This window comes from Rattus norvegicus, chromosome 4 (assembly GCF_021556685.1).
Source record: "Rattus norvegicus strain SHRSP/BbbUtx chromosome 4, alternate assembly SHRSP_T2T, whole genome shotgun sequence".
NCBI classification, from domain to species: domain Eukaryota; kingdom Metazoa; phylum Chordata; class Mammalia; order Rodentia; family Muridae; genus Rattus; species Rattus norvegicus.
The window spans coordinates 148,011,928-148,031,090 of NC_141537.1; the positions used below are offsets into that span (position 1 = coordinate 148,011,928).

The 19,163-nt window shown below is 45.7% G+C and overlaps 1 protein-coding gene across 4 annotated transcripts; it reads left to right on the plus strand.

Annotated features, from left to right (window-relative positions):
• The first annotated feature begins 1,015 nt into the window (after positions 1 to 1,015).
• Positions 1,016 to 17,028, plus strand: Tatdn2 (TatD DNase domain containing 2). 4 transcript variants are annotated; one of them, XR_015685774.1, is made up of 9 exons: positions 1,016 to 1,452; positions 1,558 to 1,968; positions 5,377 to 5,955; positions 6,894 to 7,778; positions 13,209 to 13,336; positions 15,434 to 15,617; positions 15,781 to 15,878; positions 16,001 to 16,174; positions 16,691 to 17,024. XR_015685774.1 is itself a non-coding variant. In XM_087658882.1 (8 exons), the coding sequence occupies exons 2-7, from the start codon at positions 1,564 to 1,566 to the stop codon at positions 16,139 to 16,141; spliced, it is 2,322 nt and encodes a 773-aa protein (XP_087515008.1). In that variant the 5' UTR covers positions 1,016 to 1,042; positions 1,558 to 1,563; the 3' UTR covers positions 16,142 to 16,174; positions 16,691 to 17,024.
• The last annotated feature ends 2,135 nt before the right edge of the window (positions 17,029 to 19,163 follow it).

Genomic DNA, 19,163 nt, shown 5'->3' on the forward strand with positions numbered 1-19,163 from the left:
GTGGGAAGGTTTGAAACAGGGTCTCAAGTAGTTTGGAGGTGACCTTAAACTCTGGATCCGGGGGTTGGGGATTTAGCTCAATGGTAGAGCGCTTGCCTAGGAAGCGCAAGGCCCTGGGTTCGGTCCCCAGCTCCGGGGGGGGGGGGGGGGGGAAACTCTGGATCCTCTGGCCTATGCCTGCCTAGATGTGGGATTACAAGTTGGTATTACTTTTTATTTCTAGAAGTAGTCTCACTCGGAAGCCTAGGTTGATCTGGAACTCAAGCTATCCCAAATTGGCTTCCAACTCATAGCAGTTCCCCAGCCTCAGCTACCCAAATGGAATTATAGATGTGAGCCACCATGGCTCCTTCATGCTCCTCCCTGATCCCCAAACCCCATTAACATTTTTTTTTCGTTGTAGGCAGGGTCTAAAATGTCTAGGCTGGACTTGAATTTGACAATTCTTCTGCCTCTTCTTCCTGAGCAGTTGGCTTTACAGGTCTATCCAGCAGGACTGGTTCTGGGGTGTGTGTGTGCGCGCGCGCGCGTGCGTGCGTGTGTGTGTGTGTGTGTGTGTGTGTGTGTGTGTGTGATGGCTCGTGACTTCTAACCCCAATTTCGTCACTTTCTGGGTGTGTCACTTGGTTTTTTTACAGAACCAGTTTCCTGTATTGTAAAAAAAAAAAAAAAAAAAAAAAAAAAAAGGTGACAAGGCCTGGCACGCGCGTCCGGTACCAAGGGCCCACCCAATGGCCCTGCAGCAGTGTTTTCGGCTCCCCGGCGTCCCCAGCAGGCCCTTCGCGCTGCTCTAGGGCCACGTGAGAAGCACCGCCCCACATCGCTCCTAACCAACTAGTGAGCTTCGTGAGGCGTAGGGGCACGCCCCAGAACGTTGGACCAACAGGCGCGCTGCGTCTTGTCCTGAGTTACGCCCCTCTCCCTTTGGAGCAATAGGCGCTGTCCCTGGCTCTGGCTCCGCCCCTGCCGCACGCCGGCCCCAAGGCAGGTTCAGCGGAGCTTACGCTGAGGCTGCGGAGTAGGCGGCGGGGCGAGGCCTTGGGTGAGGGCGCGGTGAGGCGCTGGGCCGGGTCAGCTGGACTAGCTGAGGTGACTTCCGGCGCGCGGCTCCGGAGGCCAGTGGCTCCCTCAGGCCCGGGGCGGGACGGGGCGGCGGGAGCCGAGCGGCCACCCCGCCCGCGGCCCGCCCTTGGCGTCCGGGGCCTGCGGGCGCGTGCAGCCCAAAGGGCGGCTTCGCACGCGCTCGGCCCCCCGCGAGGGGCTTCGGAAGGTTGCCCGCTGCTCCGGAAGCGCCTCGGCGTCTCGGGAGTGGCGCGGTGTTGACAGCTGCGCTTGCCGACTTCGGCTGCGCGTCGTTCGGGTTCGGCGCTCGGCCCGTGGGCGCTTCTCGGAGCGGTGTGGCGTCCCTGAAGCCCGCAGCACTGGGATGGGCAGACGACAGGAACGGGAAAGGTCAGTGGGGCCGATCCTCGCCATTGCCCTAGCGGCTTCCTGGTGGTGCGAGGTGAGCAGCCGCGAAGGCTGCTGCTACAATCCTTGTCCCTCTGTTCCTGGCAGGTGCCCATGGCGTCGGAACGGCGCAAGGTCAAGTATCACTGGGGCAGCACGTCGGAAGGGTGTCCCAGCAAGCGCAGCCGCCCCCGGGAGCCCCGCAATGTGGCCCCCTCCAGCCGGCCAGGTCGCAGGTTTGCGTCGCGTCCTCGAGGGGCCAGCAGCCCCCAGCGTCTGAAAGTCCGGCGCGGGGACGATGTGGCCCGCGCGCCTCGGAGCTCAGCCCGTCGCCGCACCTCCTCTTCCTCTTCGTTGTCCTCTCTTTCTTCGGGCTCAGGTGCGGGTGGGGCCGCATCCCCTGGCTTCCTGTCTGCGAGCCCTCGCAGATTACTTACGTCCAAAGGATCCTCTCTGCACCCTGCCCACTCCTCCCTAGAAGAAATGGCTTCTCTGCGGAAGGAAGCTTGTAGCGTGAAGGTACGTGGCAGCGACGTCTGGCAAACGGTGAAGTCCCTTGCACGTGGCTATGAGGGGTGTCGAGAAGAAATTTGGTGGGAGAATAAAAATGAGACCCTTTTTGCATAGGGCCTGGGGGCGTGGGGGAGGGGCTCAGGGTTGGAGCTCAGTGTAGAGGGAGTTTTCAAACTTGGTGGCATTTGGAACTACTAGGAAAGCTTGACAATGGTCGTGGCCTGCCATCCCAGAGTGATTAAAGATGTCTTCTTGGAGGGATCTCTGCAACCTTCGGGTGATTGTAAATGAACAGCGGGACTGGAGGGTCACCACAATGGAATGTGGAATAATCCCCAGGAAAGAGGATGTAGATTTTGGTCAGTTTAAAGAAATTGCCTTTGGGGCTGGAGAGAAAGCATATACAGCTCTTGAAGGAGGACCCAAGTTCTGAGAGCCCAGGTCGTATGTATGGTTCATAATCAGTAATTCCAGCTCCCAGCAATCCCATTCCTTTGGCCTCCATGGGTTATTTACATGAGCATTTACCCACATACATATACTTAGTTAAAAGTAAAATTAAATTGGAACTACTCTGAATCTGCGCAGCTAAGGAATTCAACTCTTAGTGTGGCTTTTCACCAAAGTTGTGGATTCCTGCATGATGACATTCTCTTCGGGTGGTTTGGTTAATAGGGTTTTGGATTTTTGAGACATGGTCTCTCTGTACACCAAGCTGTCCTGAAACCCACAGATCCCTGCCTGGTTTAAAGGCATATGCCATCCCTAGCTAGGGTGGTTTTTTTAGTTTATTAATAGTTACCTTTGGAGATCAAGTCTAGTTCCCCAGTGGAAGCACCCAGTGGGGTTTGTAAGTTCTTGGAGCAGGTTGAGGAGTGCTTCTAAGAGTGGACCCATTTCAGGTTTTGAGTAGATTTACTGAGGCCTGCTTTGTGCCATGCAGTGTTCTAGGAGTGTGAGATTCTAAAGTAACTGTAAAACAAAGGTCCCTACTCCTTTACTGATAATACAATGTAGATTTTGGACCTCTGGTAGTCAGGCATTGTGTATGTAGAAAAGTGTTTAGAGACAGTCTTATTTTGGGGGAAGATAGGCTGCCCCTAGGGAAAGCAACAAAGGTAGTCTGTAAGGAGAGAGTTTAAAACCTTTCCTGATGGTTTCTTTTCTAGAAGGACTCATCTAGTCTAGGTTTGTATGTAGCCAAGAATGACCTTGAACTCCCAGTCCTCCAGTCTGGACCTCCAGTGTTGGAGGTACAGGCCTGTGTCACTATGCTTGACTTTTTTGGTGGTTTCATAAATGAAGCTGTGTCTTGGCTGCTTAACTGGACTGCTCTTTGGCTAAGTGTTTTTCTTTTTCTAAGGTTTATTAATTTTCATTTCATGTACGTTGGTCTTTTGCCTGAATGTGTGAGTGTGTCAGGTTGCCTGGAACTGGAGTTACAACAGACAATTGGGAGCTGCTGTTGATGCTGGGGATTGAACTTGGGTTCTCTGAAAGAGCCACACTAGTGCTTATAACTGCTCTCTCCCAACCCCAAGTGTTTGTTTGCTAATCACATGCTCTGCAGCTGAGTTTCACCTTCAGCCCATGCCCCATGCTTTCTCAATAATAAACTTTATGGCCTGAGGTCTGGAGGGAAAGAATTTTTCTAAGTTCACAGATAACGGCGAATTGCAAAGTGGTCTTTGGCAGAACAGTACTGACTGTAGCTCAGATGTAAGTCAGGTCATACAACTTAATCTTGTTACTAGTTCATCCACGTGGGTTTTGGACAGTACCACTGTTAGATGATGGCATTTTGACACAATGTCAGGGATAGGAACTTTCAATCTCAGGCTCTGCTGCTGCTTGCCAGTTAATTGAGGGTATGGCCTCCAATCTGAGTCTAATCCTAGCCAGGTTCTGTCTTTCATGAAGGCCACTGGGGTCTCCTTTGATGGTTGCAATCAGTACTTGAGTCTTATTGTATGCCCAACATTCTTTTGGGTCACAGAGTCAGGCACTGTGTGATGAGAGGACTGGGGAGATGGCCCCATGACCTCAGGAAGTATAGGCCTCCTTCTTGTGCCCTTGTTGTCGTAAGTCTCAGGTGTGTGCTGGCACAGCTGAGGAGCATTGATGAAAACATTTTCCCAGGGCCTTTTCAGGTTGCTTACTCTTTGTCCTCCCCAGCTCTGCCTTCTTTGACTTCAACAGGAGCACACTTGGCTTTGTGTGCTCCAAGTTTTCAGCTCAGAACTCTCAGTGACAGGGCACAGAATGTTCAAAAGGAAGATGTTTGAACATTTCTCTTATTTACTCCCTGCTAGGATGGCTTGGGACCTCAATGAGCTAGGCAAGTACTCGATTACTGAGTTATATCACCTGCTGCTAGTTAATAGACAGTCCTGATGTCTACCTCACTTTGTCCTTTTGTTATTTCTTAAGTCTGAAGTTGACTCTTTTTGTTTTGAGAGGTTCTTACAACTTAGTTTGGCCTTGAAATTCTGATCCTCTTGACTATACTGAGTTCTGGGACAGATATTCCTACCATGCTGGGAATGCTGTGACTACTGTTTCTTCCTCTTCTTCCTCCTCCTCCTCCTCTTCCTTCTCTTCATCTAGAGTTGTTTCTTTTTAAAATGTTTATTGGGTTTGAAGAGATGACTGAGTGGTTAAGAGCACTGACTGCCCTTTTCAGAGAACACAAGTTCAGTTCCCAGCACCCACATGGCAACTAATATCTGTAACTCCAGTTCCAGGGAGTCTGATTCCTTCTGGCTCTCTCCATGGAAGTAGTGCACAGACAGACATACATCTTGGCATACAGAAGATAGAATGGGACTGGGGTGTTATCTCTGTTTCTGGAGGTGGGGAATGGGTATGAGAATGACTTGGTGCATGCCGAAGTCATTGTTAGGAGAGTACCCTCCTAACAGCAAGGTGACAGTTTGGGGAAAGAGAAGATTTTCAAGAAGATTAGGCTATGGGTTAGAAGAAGTTACTTAGGAGTTGGGGACTTGGATTCCTTGGGCCAGTCCTACCTCTTGTCAGGGTCTTAGCTTTCCTGATTGTTGTAGAACTAGCTTACTTTCAGTGAGAAAACACTGAGCTTTATTTTGTCTAGTGTGAAGTGTGCAATCACTTCCCACTGCATCTATACTGTTACATCTCCATGCTCCCTGCCCACTCTGGCAAGAGGATGCCATGATGCATTTTAGCAGTGAATTTTAAATGACCGAAACCTTATTTATGAACTTTCCATGGTAGAGTGGAGAGAAACTCCTGTCTGGGATTGTCTTAGCCTTGTCACACTCACTTTCATTTGTTTCCCTTAGGCAGATGGAACCACTAATGACTTGTCATTGACTAAGTGCTGCAAATAGGAAATACTCTTGGTACAAACCTTTGAAAGTTTCTTTTAAATTTCAGGTTGATTCTAAAGATAGTTCTTGTCGCTCTACGAACTCTGAATTTTCAACAGAAGCTGAGGGTCAGAGTGATGCTATGGAGGAACCCAGCAAGTTCCAGAAAAGGAAGAAGGACAGGCTTCAAGACCAGGGTTCAAGAATGATCTACCTGAAGGCCATCCAGGGCATCCTGGGGAAGTCGATGCCCAAGAGGAAGGGAGAGGCTGCCACCACTCAGGGGAAGGCAGGCTTGGGAGAGTATTCTAACCAGGAAGGACCAATCAAGAAGGTGGAAGGACCAGCCAGGAGTGTGGAAGGACCGACCAGGAGCCAGGAAGAACTGGTCAAGAGCATAGAAGAAGGACCAGTCGGAAAGGTTACAGTTACTGTTCCTCAGAAAGAGGAGTCGCATACAAAGGTTAGGGTGGAGAAGGAAGAGTCTACGCTAGACAGGAATAGCTTTTGTGACAGAAGAGTGATTGTAGATTCTGTGAAGAAAACTAGTGAGGAACTGCTTGGTGACCGAAGGACAGTCATCGACAAACCCTCTCCAGCCCTAGAAATTTTTGATAACTCTGACTCTCATGAAGGTGTTCAAAAGGTAAATGAGCACACGCCAGATTTTTTGTTTCTGTTTTTTGGGGTTTTGAATTTTCTTAATTACATATATTTGTCATTTAGTCTTTCTAGTTTGATCCTAAGTGATATAGATACTATTCTTAGTCATCTCCCTTCTTGACCTCTGTTTTCCCACCATTAGGAGGATCAAATTCAGGGCCCTAGGAATTCTAGGTAAGAGCTTTAATTCTCCTCAGAGGATAGTAAGTAAAAGCAGTACTTTATTTAATGGACTCCAGGAAATTAGTGCCTCTCTTCTGCCATTCCTTTCAGTTATTAATAAGCTTCAGATCAGCTTTTTAAAAATTACCTTAAAAATATGTTAAATGTAGGATGTAGGTTTGTCTGTATTGAAAAAGACCATCATGATAGTGACTTAAAAAAAAATAGAATTTTGTCTTAAAAAGGATGGGTCCCATCTTCTTAAGGGATCTTAAGGGTCCCATCCCAACTTCAAGTATCTTGGTGCCTTCTGTCTTGATACTCAGCCCTGCTAAATACCATCTTACAGCCTGAGATGGGGATGCTGTTAGAATTGAATTTGTTACTTAAGACATTGGCCAATAGAAAGCAGATGGGAGAATACACTTCTTTTCCCTTGAGAACTTGGTTCAAAAATGGTACATGTCGAATCTTCTCACACTTATTTATAGAAGCATCAGGAAACCCAGTAATATCATCTTCAAGGGAGTCTGAGAACTTCTTTCTTGAGCCCCCAGTGTTCAATCATCAGGTTCTACACTGATGGCTTTCATCTGAATCTGACTGCATTGCAAAAGCCTTTGAATTACTTAGGTTAAATTTAGACCCTCTGTATCCTCAGTGGAATTAAAGTCTGTGCATTCTGGAGGGGAGAGACCATTCTGGATGAGGGAGGGGTTACTCATAAGAGGGCTGACTTACTGCTTTTCTACTCTGCAGCACACAGACAGAGAGGTGGTGATGGAGTATCCCTCTTCAGGGAGCGACTGGTCGGATGTGGATGAGCTGGCCACTGTGAGGTTCTCCCAAGAGGAACCTGTCTCACTGAAGTACTCAGCAGTTCCAGAGTCATCTTCCTTCCCAACTGACTATGTTATGTACCCTCCTCATTTGTATAGTAGCCCCTGGTGTGACTATGCTAGCTATTGGACTAGCAGCCATAAGACACCTGGTTATCCATTGGTGGAATCCAGCAGCCGTGACTCAGCACAGGCTGAGAAGAGCAGCCAGGATCGTCTGAGTGTTCACTCCTCCAAGTCCACAGTGAGTACCCAGAGCATCTCCAAAGGGTTGGACATTTCCCATAAAAGTAGGTCCCAGAATTCCCACTCACTTCAGTTCTCCAGAAGCATAGAGGAGAAGGAGGTGAAGGGGAAGAGGGCATTCCAAGAGGAGACACCACTTCATCACACCAGAGAACACACATCTAGCTCTTTGCCAAGGAGCCACCGGGAGCTGAGCCTGGAAGAGGGCTTCATTGATACCCACTGTCATCTGGACATGCTCTACTCCAAGCTGTCTTTCAAGGGGACCTTTACAAAGTTCAGAAAGATGTATAGTAGCTCCTTCCCTAAGGAGTTTCAAGGCTGCATCTCTGACTTCTGTGATCCAAGGACACTGACTGATGGCCTATGGGAGGAACTCCTGAAAGAAGATCTGGTTTGGGGAGCCTTTGGCTGTCACCCTCATTTTGCACGATACTATAATGAGAGTCAAGAAAGAAAGCTTTTGCATGCCTTACGCCACCCCAAGGCTGTGGCATTTGGGGAGATGGGCCTGGACTACTCTCACAAGTGCACCACACCAGTTCCCGAGCAGCACCAGGTACTGGCTCTAATCCGCTTTCCTTAAGACATTTCTTTTAGTGTTTGAACTTTCCAGTAAGGGCTGTTATTTTGAAAGTTCTTTTTGTTTGAGGGACAGGGTTTCTCTGTGTAGCCCTGGCTGTCCTTGTTTTGTAAACCAGGCTGACCTTGAATTTGGAGATCTCCCTGCCTCTGCCTCCAGGTGCTCCAGTTAAAGATACGCCCCCTGCTTTTTCTTTTTCTTTTCTTTTTGGATTAACGATATGCTCCTTGCTTTTTCTTCTTTTTCTTCTTCTTCTTTCTTTTTTTTTTTTTAGTGTGTAGTTTTGCCACTATATCAAACTGGCTTTGAAATCGTGGTCCTTTTGCTTCAGCCTCCCTAGTGCTAGGATTATAAATAAACCCTTGCTACCATGCCCAATTTACAAACTCTACTGTCTTTTAGTGGATAGTTTTGTTGTTAGTTTCCTTTGGTTGGGGAAGTTGCATTGTTGAAGATTAAATCCAGGATCTTTGCAAATGCTAGGAATGTGCTCTGCCACAAAGACACACCCCATAGCATTTCATTTGTTTTTGTTTCCCTTTGTAAACCTAACTAACTTGCTGTGTAGACCAGGCTAGCTTGGAACTCAGAGAGCTCTGATCCTCCACTTCCCTAGTGATATAATTAAAGGCCTGTATCACCACTTTTGACTTCATTAGCACTTTTATAAAAGTAAGATGGAGAAGGGACAGTTTGAAACTTTTTGTTTGCTTGTTTTTGTTTTTTTGAGCCCGGGTCTCTGTGTGGTTCTGACTATTCTGAAACTAGCTCTGTAGACCAAACTGGCCTTGAACTAAAGATTCATCTGCCTCTGCATCCCAAGTGCTGGAATTAAAGTCATGTGCCACTGCTACCTGGAGCATTTTGAGACATTTTAAAAAAATTACATCTATCTAGTCATATGTGTGTTCAGGTAAATGCACATGAGCCTTGGTTCATGGAGATCAGAGGAGTTGGTTTTCTCTTTCCACTGTGTGGGTCATGGAATTGAATTCAGTTGTGAGGCATGGTGGCAAATGCCTTCATCCACTGGTCCCTCTTCGTGGCCCTTATTGAAACAACTATTTTTAAAGATCCATTTTAATTTTAGTGGTGTCCATATGTAGATACATGTACATGCATGCAGGTGCTAGTGAAGGCCTGAAGAGGGTGTTAAAAGCCCATGGTGGAATTCCAGGTGTTTGTGAGCTTCTTCATGGTTTCTGGGAAATCAGTTTAGGTCCTCAGGAAGAACAGGAAATATACCTAACTATTGAGCAGTCTCTCCATCTGCCTGTTTTGAAACTACTTTTTTTTTGTTTATTTTTTTGAAACAGAGTTTCTTTGACCAGCCTTGGCTGTTGTAGAACTCACTACATAGACCAGGCTGGCCTTAGAACTCAGATTCTTCTGCCTCTGCCTCCCAAGCGCTGGGATTAGAGGTGTACACCACTGCTGCCCAACACTTTTGAAGCTTTTTATGGCTAATGTCAGGGTAAAACATTTGCTTTCTATCTGAAAGCAGCAAACTTTTTTATTCTTTTTTTTTGTTTTGTTTTGTTTGAGGTTAGGTGTCATGTAGCTTAGGCTGGTCTTAACTAGCAATCTTGTTGACGATCTTGTTAACTCTTGATCTTCTTGGATATACCTCTCTAAGTATAGCACCATCTCACAGGTTGGATTTGGTTTTATAAAATGAAATATGCCTGTTACAGAATAATTTAAAAAGTACAAAAATGTACGAAGAATGGAATTCTCTTTCAATTTGAGATAATTATTAACTATCATAACAGTTTCTTTTTCCTGAGTATTTTTTAATTTGGCACCAAAGAGTCCTTATAGCCTTTCAGTGGACTTCTCTGATGGATAGTAGGAGGCTGTGGCCCTCACATTCATCCTTCCCTGGTTCCCAGGTGGTGTTCGTGGTAGATCATGTATGCTGAGCTCCTAGAGCTAGGTGGCCTTTGAAATCTTAGATTGTGTATCTTAGATTGTGAATCCCACAGGCTACAGGCCTTAGAGCTGGAGTGTTGGGGTCCTGACTTGCAGAATTTGGCTTGCTGGTTTTCATCTGACTCTTTATATCTGGCTTTAGATGATAATGTGTTAGCCATGTGATACATATAAAGTAACTACCTTTGAACACATAGGGGAAAATAGAGGCTCAGGATAGTGAGACATAATGCTCTGCTTTTCCACTTGGGCCCTGTCTTACTGAGGATTTCTACTGTAGTAATAAACACAATAACCACAAGAAGTGTAGAGGAGGAACCGAAGCAGAGGCCTTGGAGGAATCCTGCTGACTGGCTTACTCCCATGGCTTATCCTGCTTTCTTACAGACCCTAGGACTACCAGTCTAGGAGTGGTGCTATCCACAGTGGTCCCCATGGCAACCATTTATCAAAGAAATCCCTCACAGGACAATATGGTGGGGGTATTTTCTCAATTAAGGTTCACTTTTTCCAAATGACCCTAGTTTGTGTCAAATTGACAGAACATTAACCAGGATAGTCCCAGTGGCACAGGTTAGGTGTGCCAAGGGAAGAGGAGCGGTTCAGGGAGGAGGGCCTTACCAAAGTGTCACAGGTGTATAGCTGATGTCTACTGGATGCCTGCTTGTTGCCAGGAGTCCTGCTAAAAGGACATGGTAGTGCCTGTCTTAGTTAGGGTTTTAGTGCTGTGAACAGACAATGTGTCCAAGGCAACTCCTATAAGTACAACATTTAATTGGGGCTGGCTTACAGGTTCAGCGGGTTAGTCCATTATCATCAAGGCGGGAACATGGCAGCATCCAGGTTGGCATGATGTAGGCAGAGCTGAGAGTTCTACATCTTCATCTGAAGGCTGCGAGAATACTGACCTCTAGGCAGCTAGGGTTAGGGTGTTAAAACCCACACTACAGTGACACATCTACTCCAACAGAGGCACGCCTCCTAACAGTGCCGTTCCTTGCCCCAAGCATACACAAACTATCACTATCTAAGTCCTTTTTAGATTATGAGAGGCTCAGATCATATATATCTAGGGTCCCAGAGTCACATTGCTCAAGCTGAACTTGACCAGTGGTCTTCCAGCTGTCACTTGGTTTGGTGAAATGAGACTCAAGATAAAAAAATGAGTCAAGGAGTAGATTGCTGGTTGGATATGGGTAAACTGCATACCTTAGATGTTTCTGTCAACATGGAGGCTCTAAGCTGAAGAGAGGAAGTAGCTGCTATATTTTTGACATGAATCTTAAGTTAGATACCTGGTAAAGTGAATAGGGACCAGTAAGTAACCTGTTTGTGCTGGCTGAAAGTCCTACTTTGAGGAGAAGAAAAGCACTGAGAAGAATCCTGTTTGGCATTAGTGGGAGGAGTCAGAACTGACAGTGAGCGCTTGAGCACTTAGCATGGGCCATGCTAGAGTTCTAGGTCTGTTCACAGAACACACAGGGTTAAGTAGCCATAGGTCTGGACTGTGAGCCTTAGTTTTACCAGATACTTCCTGAAAGATTGAGAAAATAGAGGGGGAGATGTAGAGTAGCTGTCATTGAGTCTTTTCTTGTTTTTAATCTGTGTGGTCATGAATTTAACTATTTAACTTCCAAGGATTAGACCCTAGATATTTCCTGAGTACATTGTACAGATTAACCATTAAAAGGATCAGAATACTTTGAAAAGCCCAGAAGAATGAAGTCTGTTCCCACTCACTTCCCTGAACTCCAAGTATTTGTGTTTGCCTGGAATTAATTATTGAGGTAATAATTATTGAGGTAGTATTAAGATACAAGAAAGACCTGGTTCCTTTAGGAGAGTCGGGTTAAGTCTTCAGTCACTGAAATGACATGTTAACTGAGGACCAAGCATGAGGAGAATGCTCGGATAAATAACACAGGTGTGTGACCTTTACTGTTTAACCCTGCATGCTAGACAGTTTTACTGTTTTTGTTTTTATAATTTGGATGTGTGTCGAGCTATTGTATATGTATATTGTATTGTATATGTATTGTAATGTTAGGCTTCTTTGTAAGTTGCAAGGGACAGTTGGTGGTTTGTTTTAAAATTACCTGCCAAAGATTCAAGAAAATGTCTTGTGTCTAGGTAGTCCCACCTTCCTCATGCAGTGGCTAGAATCTAGGACTTTGGGCAGATGTTCTGCAACAATTTTAAGAAAACAAATAGAAGGTCAGGGAGATAGCTCAGCAAGTCAGATTTGCCATGCAAGCATAAGGACCTGAGTTTGGATTCTAGCACCCACATAAAAATTATTTGCTTTGTTTCTGGTCATTGTCCTGTGCTTATCACGGGTGCCAACCAGTGAGATGGCTCAGCAGGTAAAGGTACAGGCCACAAAGCCCAATGACCTAATTTTATCTTCTGGACCCACTAGGTGGAAGGAGAGACCCAACTCTTGAGAGTTATCTTCTCACCTTTCCTTACTCCCCTGAAATAAATAGTAATAATTTTTTAAAAAGTTAAAAGTGGGCTGGAGAGATGGTTCAGTGGTTAACAGAACCCATATGGCAGCTTACAACTGTCTGGCTCCAGTTCCAGGGGATCCAACACTTTATACAGACATAACATACATGCAGGCAAAACACCGATGCACAATAAAAATAAATCATTACAAAAAAGTTAATGTTACATTAGAGTTAATATTGGCTTCTGTCCCACTTTGAGAGGATTTGGCACATGGCTTTAGACTTGTAAATGTCATTCCTAAGTGGACTTTCCTAAAGTGTTCTGTTACCGATGCTGAGGATATGAGCATGAGCTATGTTCCACAGCTGTAAACACTGCATACGGAACTGTCAATGAGACAGCTAGTTGAAAAAATTCTGGTGCTGTTTATTCTAAACCTGGCCATGGTAGAGGAGAAAGAGACTTAACTCTACTTGTTTACTTACATTACTAACTGGATTTTACGAGTTCTTCAGAGTGAAGTAGGTCCACAGGATCTTACTTAGAAAGGGACATTCAGGAGCTGTGAACCCTAAGATCTAGGCATTTTGTTGGAGGGCTGTGTGAGTGTACAACTCTTGCATAGGGAAAGATCTAGAAGTCGGTTACCTCTTGAAAGCAGAGGTGAGGTGTTGAGACAGCACATTGGTATTATGCATTCTGGATCTCTGCCCTTGTACCACTGTACAACGTTTCTTGCCAGCTTTCAGAGAACCAAACCTCGGGATGCCAGAGCAGGGTTCTCAAGTTCTGGGTTACTGCTTTCTCGGTTGGTCAGATCTCCCCAGGGAACCAGTGAGGATTGCAGGTTGTTGAGCAGCACAAGGGCTTTGAGTCAGCAATGTAGGAAGGACTAGTAGAAGGTGGTCATGTTTACATTTCTATTGTACAGTTTAGAAGCAAAGAATTAGAGACAGCAGAAGTACCTGGACATAACAGACAGAAGAGTCACTAATCAGCTGCTGTCACTTTGTTTTCTCTCAGGTGTTTGAGAGGCAGTTGCAGCTGGCTGTGTCTCTGAAGAAGCCCTTGGTAATTCACTGCCGTGAAGCTGATGAAGATTTGTTGGACATCATGAAAAAATTTGTGCCCTCTGACTACAAGATCCATAGGTTAGAAGCTACAGTTTCAGTGGGCACATGGCACTCCTGAACTAGTTACAGATGAAACTCACGGAAAGCAGTCATGCAATTTGGGTGGTTTTTGAGGTGTTTTGCGATCTGAACCCTTATTACATTTTAAAAGTAACTTGAAATTTTTTTCTTTAAATTTTTACATATGAGTACTTTATTTACATCATTTCTACCTCTTCCCCCTGTAATACATTAAAGAAAAAATTGTCAGTTTTGAGATATGGGTCTTGAAAGCCTAGGTTAGCCTGGAACTCATAGATGTCATCTATTGCTTCAACCTCCAGAATACTGAGTTTACAAGTTGTGCCAGCACACTTTACTTCCTATTATGTGCAAAGTATCTTTTTAAAAGAATTAAACATTAAGTAGAACCACATGAAACATTTTGTACTTGACTCTGCTTATACAGCAATTTTTTTTTTTTTTTTTCAGAGCTGGGGACCGAACCCAGGGCCTTGCGCTTGCTAGGCAAGCGCTCTACCACTCAGCTAAATCCCCAACCCCTATACAGCAATTTTTTATAGTTTAAATTAATACCCTTTAATTACAAATGAGCTAGAAGGGGCTTCTTGGTCTCAGATGTGAGAGAGGCTGTTGTAGGGTCCAGTAGCTCAGCATACAGAGAACCTTCCAAGGTTTTTAAAAAGATACCTCTTGTACTTCTTTTCCTTACTCGAATTTGAAAGCTCTTTTTGTGTTTTGTGATAGGGTCTCATGTTAGCCCAGGCCAGACTTTATATATATAGCTGAGGATTACTTTGAATTCCTGATCCTCCTGTCTCCCCTCTGCTGGGATTACAGGTATGCACCACCATACTTGATTGAGAACTCCATTTACCCCAGTTAGGATTAAAGGTCCAGGTTGTTTTACCTCAGTGGCAACCACAGTCTTAGTCTAGAAAACTTCCTTGCATTTCTACACTACATGTGCCAGGCATGCCACCCTCTCTGGGGATGCCACTGGGGAGCTGTCAAAGACGGACAAAGACTACTGGGGGTAGAGTATGCGGAGTGTGAGACGGGGGTGGACATAGATCCAGAGGGAGCCTAGGTAGGGTCCTTTAGCCTGGCTAGAAATGATCAGGGGTTGATCACCTGAGTGAGTGCTTTAGCTGGGCAGAAGGGAGGAACAGAATTCAGGGAGGCTGGGACCGAATCTAGGTCTTGTTGGATGGCAGAGGGGAGTGGGCTTTCATCCACTGTGCTGCCACCCACTGGGTACTGAAGCAGTGTCTGAGGTGCAGTGGAGAAATGGTTGGGTTTCCAGGGCTTTTTAACAGTGGCTATCTTTAAAGAGACAGCTGGACCAAAGCTAAGAGAGAAGACTAAATCTTGATGGAGAATTGTAGCTGCAGATGAATTGGCAGTAGTTTTTGCTTAAGAACATGAACTGCTGTCACATTTAAGGAGAAAATTCTTTTTTTTTTTTTTTTTTTTTTTTTTGTTGTTGTTGTTTTTTTTTTTTTTTTTTTTTTTTGGAGCTGGGGACCGAACCCAGGGCCTTGCGCTTCCTAGGCAAGCGCTCTACCACTAAGCTAAATTCCCAACCCCAAGGAGAAAATTCTTAATCCTAGCTCTTGAAAAGCAGAGGCAGGTGGATCTCTGAGTTTGAGTGAGTTCCAGGGCAGCCAGGGTTATTGTAAAGAGACCCTATCTCAAACAAACAAATTTCACCTGTGACCTACTTGCCATTATTTACATTTGGCCATTTCTTTTTAGTGCATCTGACACCAGAGGCATGATTTTTCCATTCTATAGTTGTGACCTGGGGAGGGCTGGTCTTTATTTTTTCTGTCTCCTCTCCCATACTACTCCAGCCTGTGCCATGGCTGTAGTTGTGTCAGATGGCTGCCAAGATTGTGGGGTAAAGATAGGACTAGTAGTGCTCAGTATCTGAACCTCATGCTAGCTTAGTCTTGCTGTGTTTGGTCTGACTTTTTTCTTAGCTTGCTCTGGAGTCTGCTTGGGTGCAAATTTTTCTTTTCCAGGATCCGATAATGGGGGCTGCAGGCCTGAAGGCAGCTAGGGGCTGCTGCTGAGACCTGGGAGTAAGCCCTGAACTGTACTCTCCCACAGGCACTGCTTCACTGGCAGCTACTCAGTCATCGAGCCCTTGTTGAAGTACTTCCCTAACATGTCGGTGGGCTTCACAGCAGTGGTGACCTACTCTTCCGCCTGGAAGGCTCGGGATGCCATCAGACAGATCCCGTTGGAGAGGATCATTGTGGAAACAGATGCACCCTACTTTCTCCCTCGCCAGGTAGGACTGTCTTCAGACCGACTTGAGTCACTGAGGCCAGTGGTGTGGAGGTCCCAATGTCCTCCTGGTCCGTCTTGTGCAATATAGGTGTCTCCCTGTTGTTACTCTGTAGAACCAAAAGTCCTGGGGGCTGAGAAGCTGAAGGGTAACCACTCTCTTCCAGGCAGTGGAAAGCCCTACCCTGTAGAGGGTAGTCCATGGAAGCGTGGGACCCTGCTCACCCAGAGCCCCCCATGACTAGGACTCTCCCTGCACCTGCAGGTAAAGGGGTCTCTACAGGGCAGCCCCAAAGAGGTCCTTGCTGGGGATGGGATGGGGATGCTCTATGTGACAGACACATGCAGAAGGCACAGCGATGATGGAAATGCTTTGCTCTCTTCCAGGTGCCGAGAAGTCTTTGCCAGTATGCCCATCCAGGCTTGGCCTTGCACACAGTTCGAGAGATTGCCAGGGTCAAAGAGGAGTCACTTTCCCACACTCTGTCGGTCCTCCGAGAGAACACCAGTCGCCTCTACAGTCTTTGAGCAGGAAACATGAGCAGGCACCTTCTGGCAAAGGTCATAAGAGCCACATGTTTCTTAGCAGTTAACAATGGGTATCTTTTCTCTAGTGCAACTGGCATGTCCAGTCTGCAGTGTGTAGCTGCATGTGGCCATGGAAAGTTATGAATACAGTTGAATAGAAGATCTTAAACTTCAAGATTTATGTATTTTGTAATTAGATTGCCTGCTTCTTACATATGAACTTTTAGATGACGGTGCTATATTACAGTGTTAAAGGTTGGACTCGCCTGGTAGAGAACGTAACTAAAGGCCAGTGAAGATGGCTCAGTGGGGAAAGGCTTACTGTGCAAACCTGGTGAACTGAGTTTGATTCCTAGCACCTGAGTAAAGGTGAAAAGAGAACTCCAGAATTGCTGTATGCCTGCTGTAGCATGCATGTGTCCTCAAACATGCACAATCACAATAGTTTGTTTTGTTTTTGTTTTTTAAGAATATAAGTTTAGGGTTGGTATTAAGCCTGGTTTGTTGAGCTTGAACTTGGAACATTCTTTTCTCTTTTAAACCCTCTAGGATGACCAGTGGCCTGGTAGTATAGGACGGGCTCCCATCTGTTTGTGTCCAAGGTGAAGGATGTGTTGGAGATCCTGTCAAAACTCAGCAAACCAGGATGTTACCTTGGAACCTCATCACAAGGCTTCACTTGCTGGTTGTTGGGCGGGCGGGTACTGTGGAATGGATTTGAGGTGAGGAGTCCTTTCGCCTGCTGGCTACAAGGCTCCAGGGTAATTGGTGAACAACAGAAAGAAAAACATAACACAGAGTACAATGAGATGGTACCAGTCTGGATCGCTGCCCTTTGGCCTGGGTTTCCCAGCAATCTGAATAAAGTCACCTCTTTATCTAAGCACATGTGGATATATAATCTGGTCCCTTCTTCCCTGTCATGAAGAGAACTTCCTGAGGGAGGTCTCCTAGGCATTTTCTGCAACCTTGGCTCAGGTGCCACTTACATGACTTTCATGGTTGTCACTGGTTCTATGTCTCTGAGGTGCCGGTCTTCATGATCTCATGGCTGTGTGATGGCGTGCCCTTTGAGAACTAAAGAGGCCTTCCTGAACCCCAGAGGAGGCAGGCTGTCCACCCTCAGTAAAGCCTCTGTGGCATGTAGCTAAGCATCTGGGGCCCTTTTTTGTATCTTTTTCCTAAAACACTGGGCCAGGAATATTTCCCTCGACTCACACTTCTCAGTCTCCCTGTGTCCTCCACCCATGCTGCCACTCCCCAAAGCTCCCTTTGGTCATTTGTATTGTTAATGCTGAGCAAGTAGCCTAGAGGCTAGGTGAGATGGCCTCTCTCTCCTATGGCTGCTTTCTTTGTTCTGTTTGTGTTTTAGAGGCCTTTATTTGTTTGAGTAGTATGTGATCTAAATAAGTAGCTTTGTTCTGTTCCCCATAGTAGTACCTTGTAAAGGTGGACTCATTTCAGGCCCTAGAGGTGCTGGCTGGCCTGGCTATACTATGAGGGGAACCATGTCTTTGGTCCAGAAGGATTAGGCTGTGTAGTCCAGCATTAACAGTGGGTTTTTCTAGGTGACTTTGTCTTTGGAAAGTGCACTTAAACCTTGTGAAGTAAAATATACGAGCTGATTATTGCCTGTCTGGACTGAACTTTCCATTGGGACTCAGTGTCAGATCTGGGAAATAGCTTTCACCTTTTGTCCACTTTCCTTGGGTCAACTACTTTTTGTTTCTGCCTCACATTTACTATAGGAAGAACCCGGCCTCCTTTTTGAAAGATTTAGGGTCTGCTCAGTCTGCCACAGTATTTTTTATTGTCACTCAAACAAGCTATATTGTAGTAATCTTTACAGCAGGCCCTTGATATCTTTGAGGCACTACTAGCCTCACTCTACAGCATTACTGTTGCCCACTGTACTACCTACCACCTTGCCCAAATGCTGCTTTATCTCTCCCAGACTTTGGCTCCCAGATGGTCCATAATCCACCTACCCATCCTATGCTCGTCTTGTGTATCTAGATTGTCTAAATGATGCAGGGGCCTAGTCTAGTCAGTTTGGTATTCTATGCCTCTTTCTTTCTATTGCTGTAATGAAGCATCGGCCAGAAACAACATGGGGAAAAAAGGCTTTATTTTACCTGGCAGATTATAATCCATCAAGGGAGTCAGGGCAGAAACTGAGGTAGGAACTTGAAATAGAGGCCATGGAGGAATGCCGCTTAGTTGCTTCCCATGACTTTCTTAAGTTTGTTATCTTATACAACTTGGGACCCACCTACTCAGACTGTGTGCTGGACCCTCACACATCCATCATGAGTCAAGAAAGTACTCCGTAGGTTTGCCTTCATACACATCTCATGGGAGCATTTTCCCCATTGAGATTCCCTCTTCCCAAGTGACATTAGCTTGTATCAAGTTGACAAACTAACCAACATACTTGGGAATGTCTGGAGATATTGTCAACTTATTGTAAGATTAAAGTGGCTATGAGAACACCCTTATGTTCTCATAGCTATGTCTGAAAAGTCTGCTGCCTTGGAATGAGATGTCCATGTTACTTTCCTGCAGACTTGGGTGTGCTATATAGCTGCTTAGCCCTTGGGGAGTACATAGTTCAGAAGAAAGAGAGCAGTGTTGTACCTGGTGGTGTTAGTGATTCAGTTAGTTACAGTGTGAGTTTTGGGCTTTGAACTGTTTCCAGACAAAGTGAGAAGATTTGTTTCACTGTTACAGTCAGTTATTTTATACTATATGGTATTTTAAATTGTTTATTTCATCTCTATGGAGGTTTTTCCTGCATATTTCCCTATGTACTATGCGTGTGCCTGGTGTCCATGAAGGCCAGAAGAGGGCATTGGATCCCCTGGAGCTGGAGTCGTAGAGGGTTTGTCAGCCACCATGCTGGTGCTGGGAATTGAACCAGATCCTCTGAAGTGCAGCCAATGCACTTAACCACTGAATTATATCTTTAGCCCCTGTTTAAGGTTTTTGTTTTGTTTTTGTTTTAGTGGGGCTTTTTGTGTTT

Excerpts from the sequence above, each read along its gene's own strand:
- Tatdn2 (XM_087658882.1), top strand. The coding sequence starts at position 1,564 with ATGGCGTCGGAACGGCGCAAGGTCAAGTATCACTGGGGCAGCACGTCG. Across the intron at positions 1,969-5,376 it reads AGGAAGCTTGTAGCGTGAAG|GTTGATTCTAAAGATAGTTC; the intron begins GTACGTGGCAGC and ends TTTAAATTTCAG. Across the intron at positions 7,779-13,208 it reads CAGTTCCCGAGCAGCACCAG|GTGTTTGAGAGGCAGTTGCA; the intron begins GTACTGGCTCTA and ends GTTTTCTCTCAG.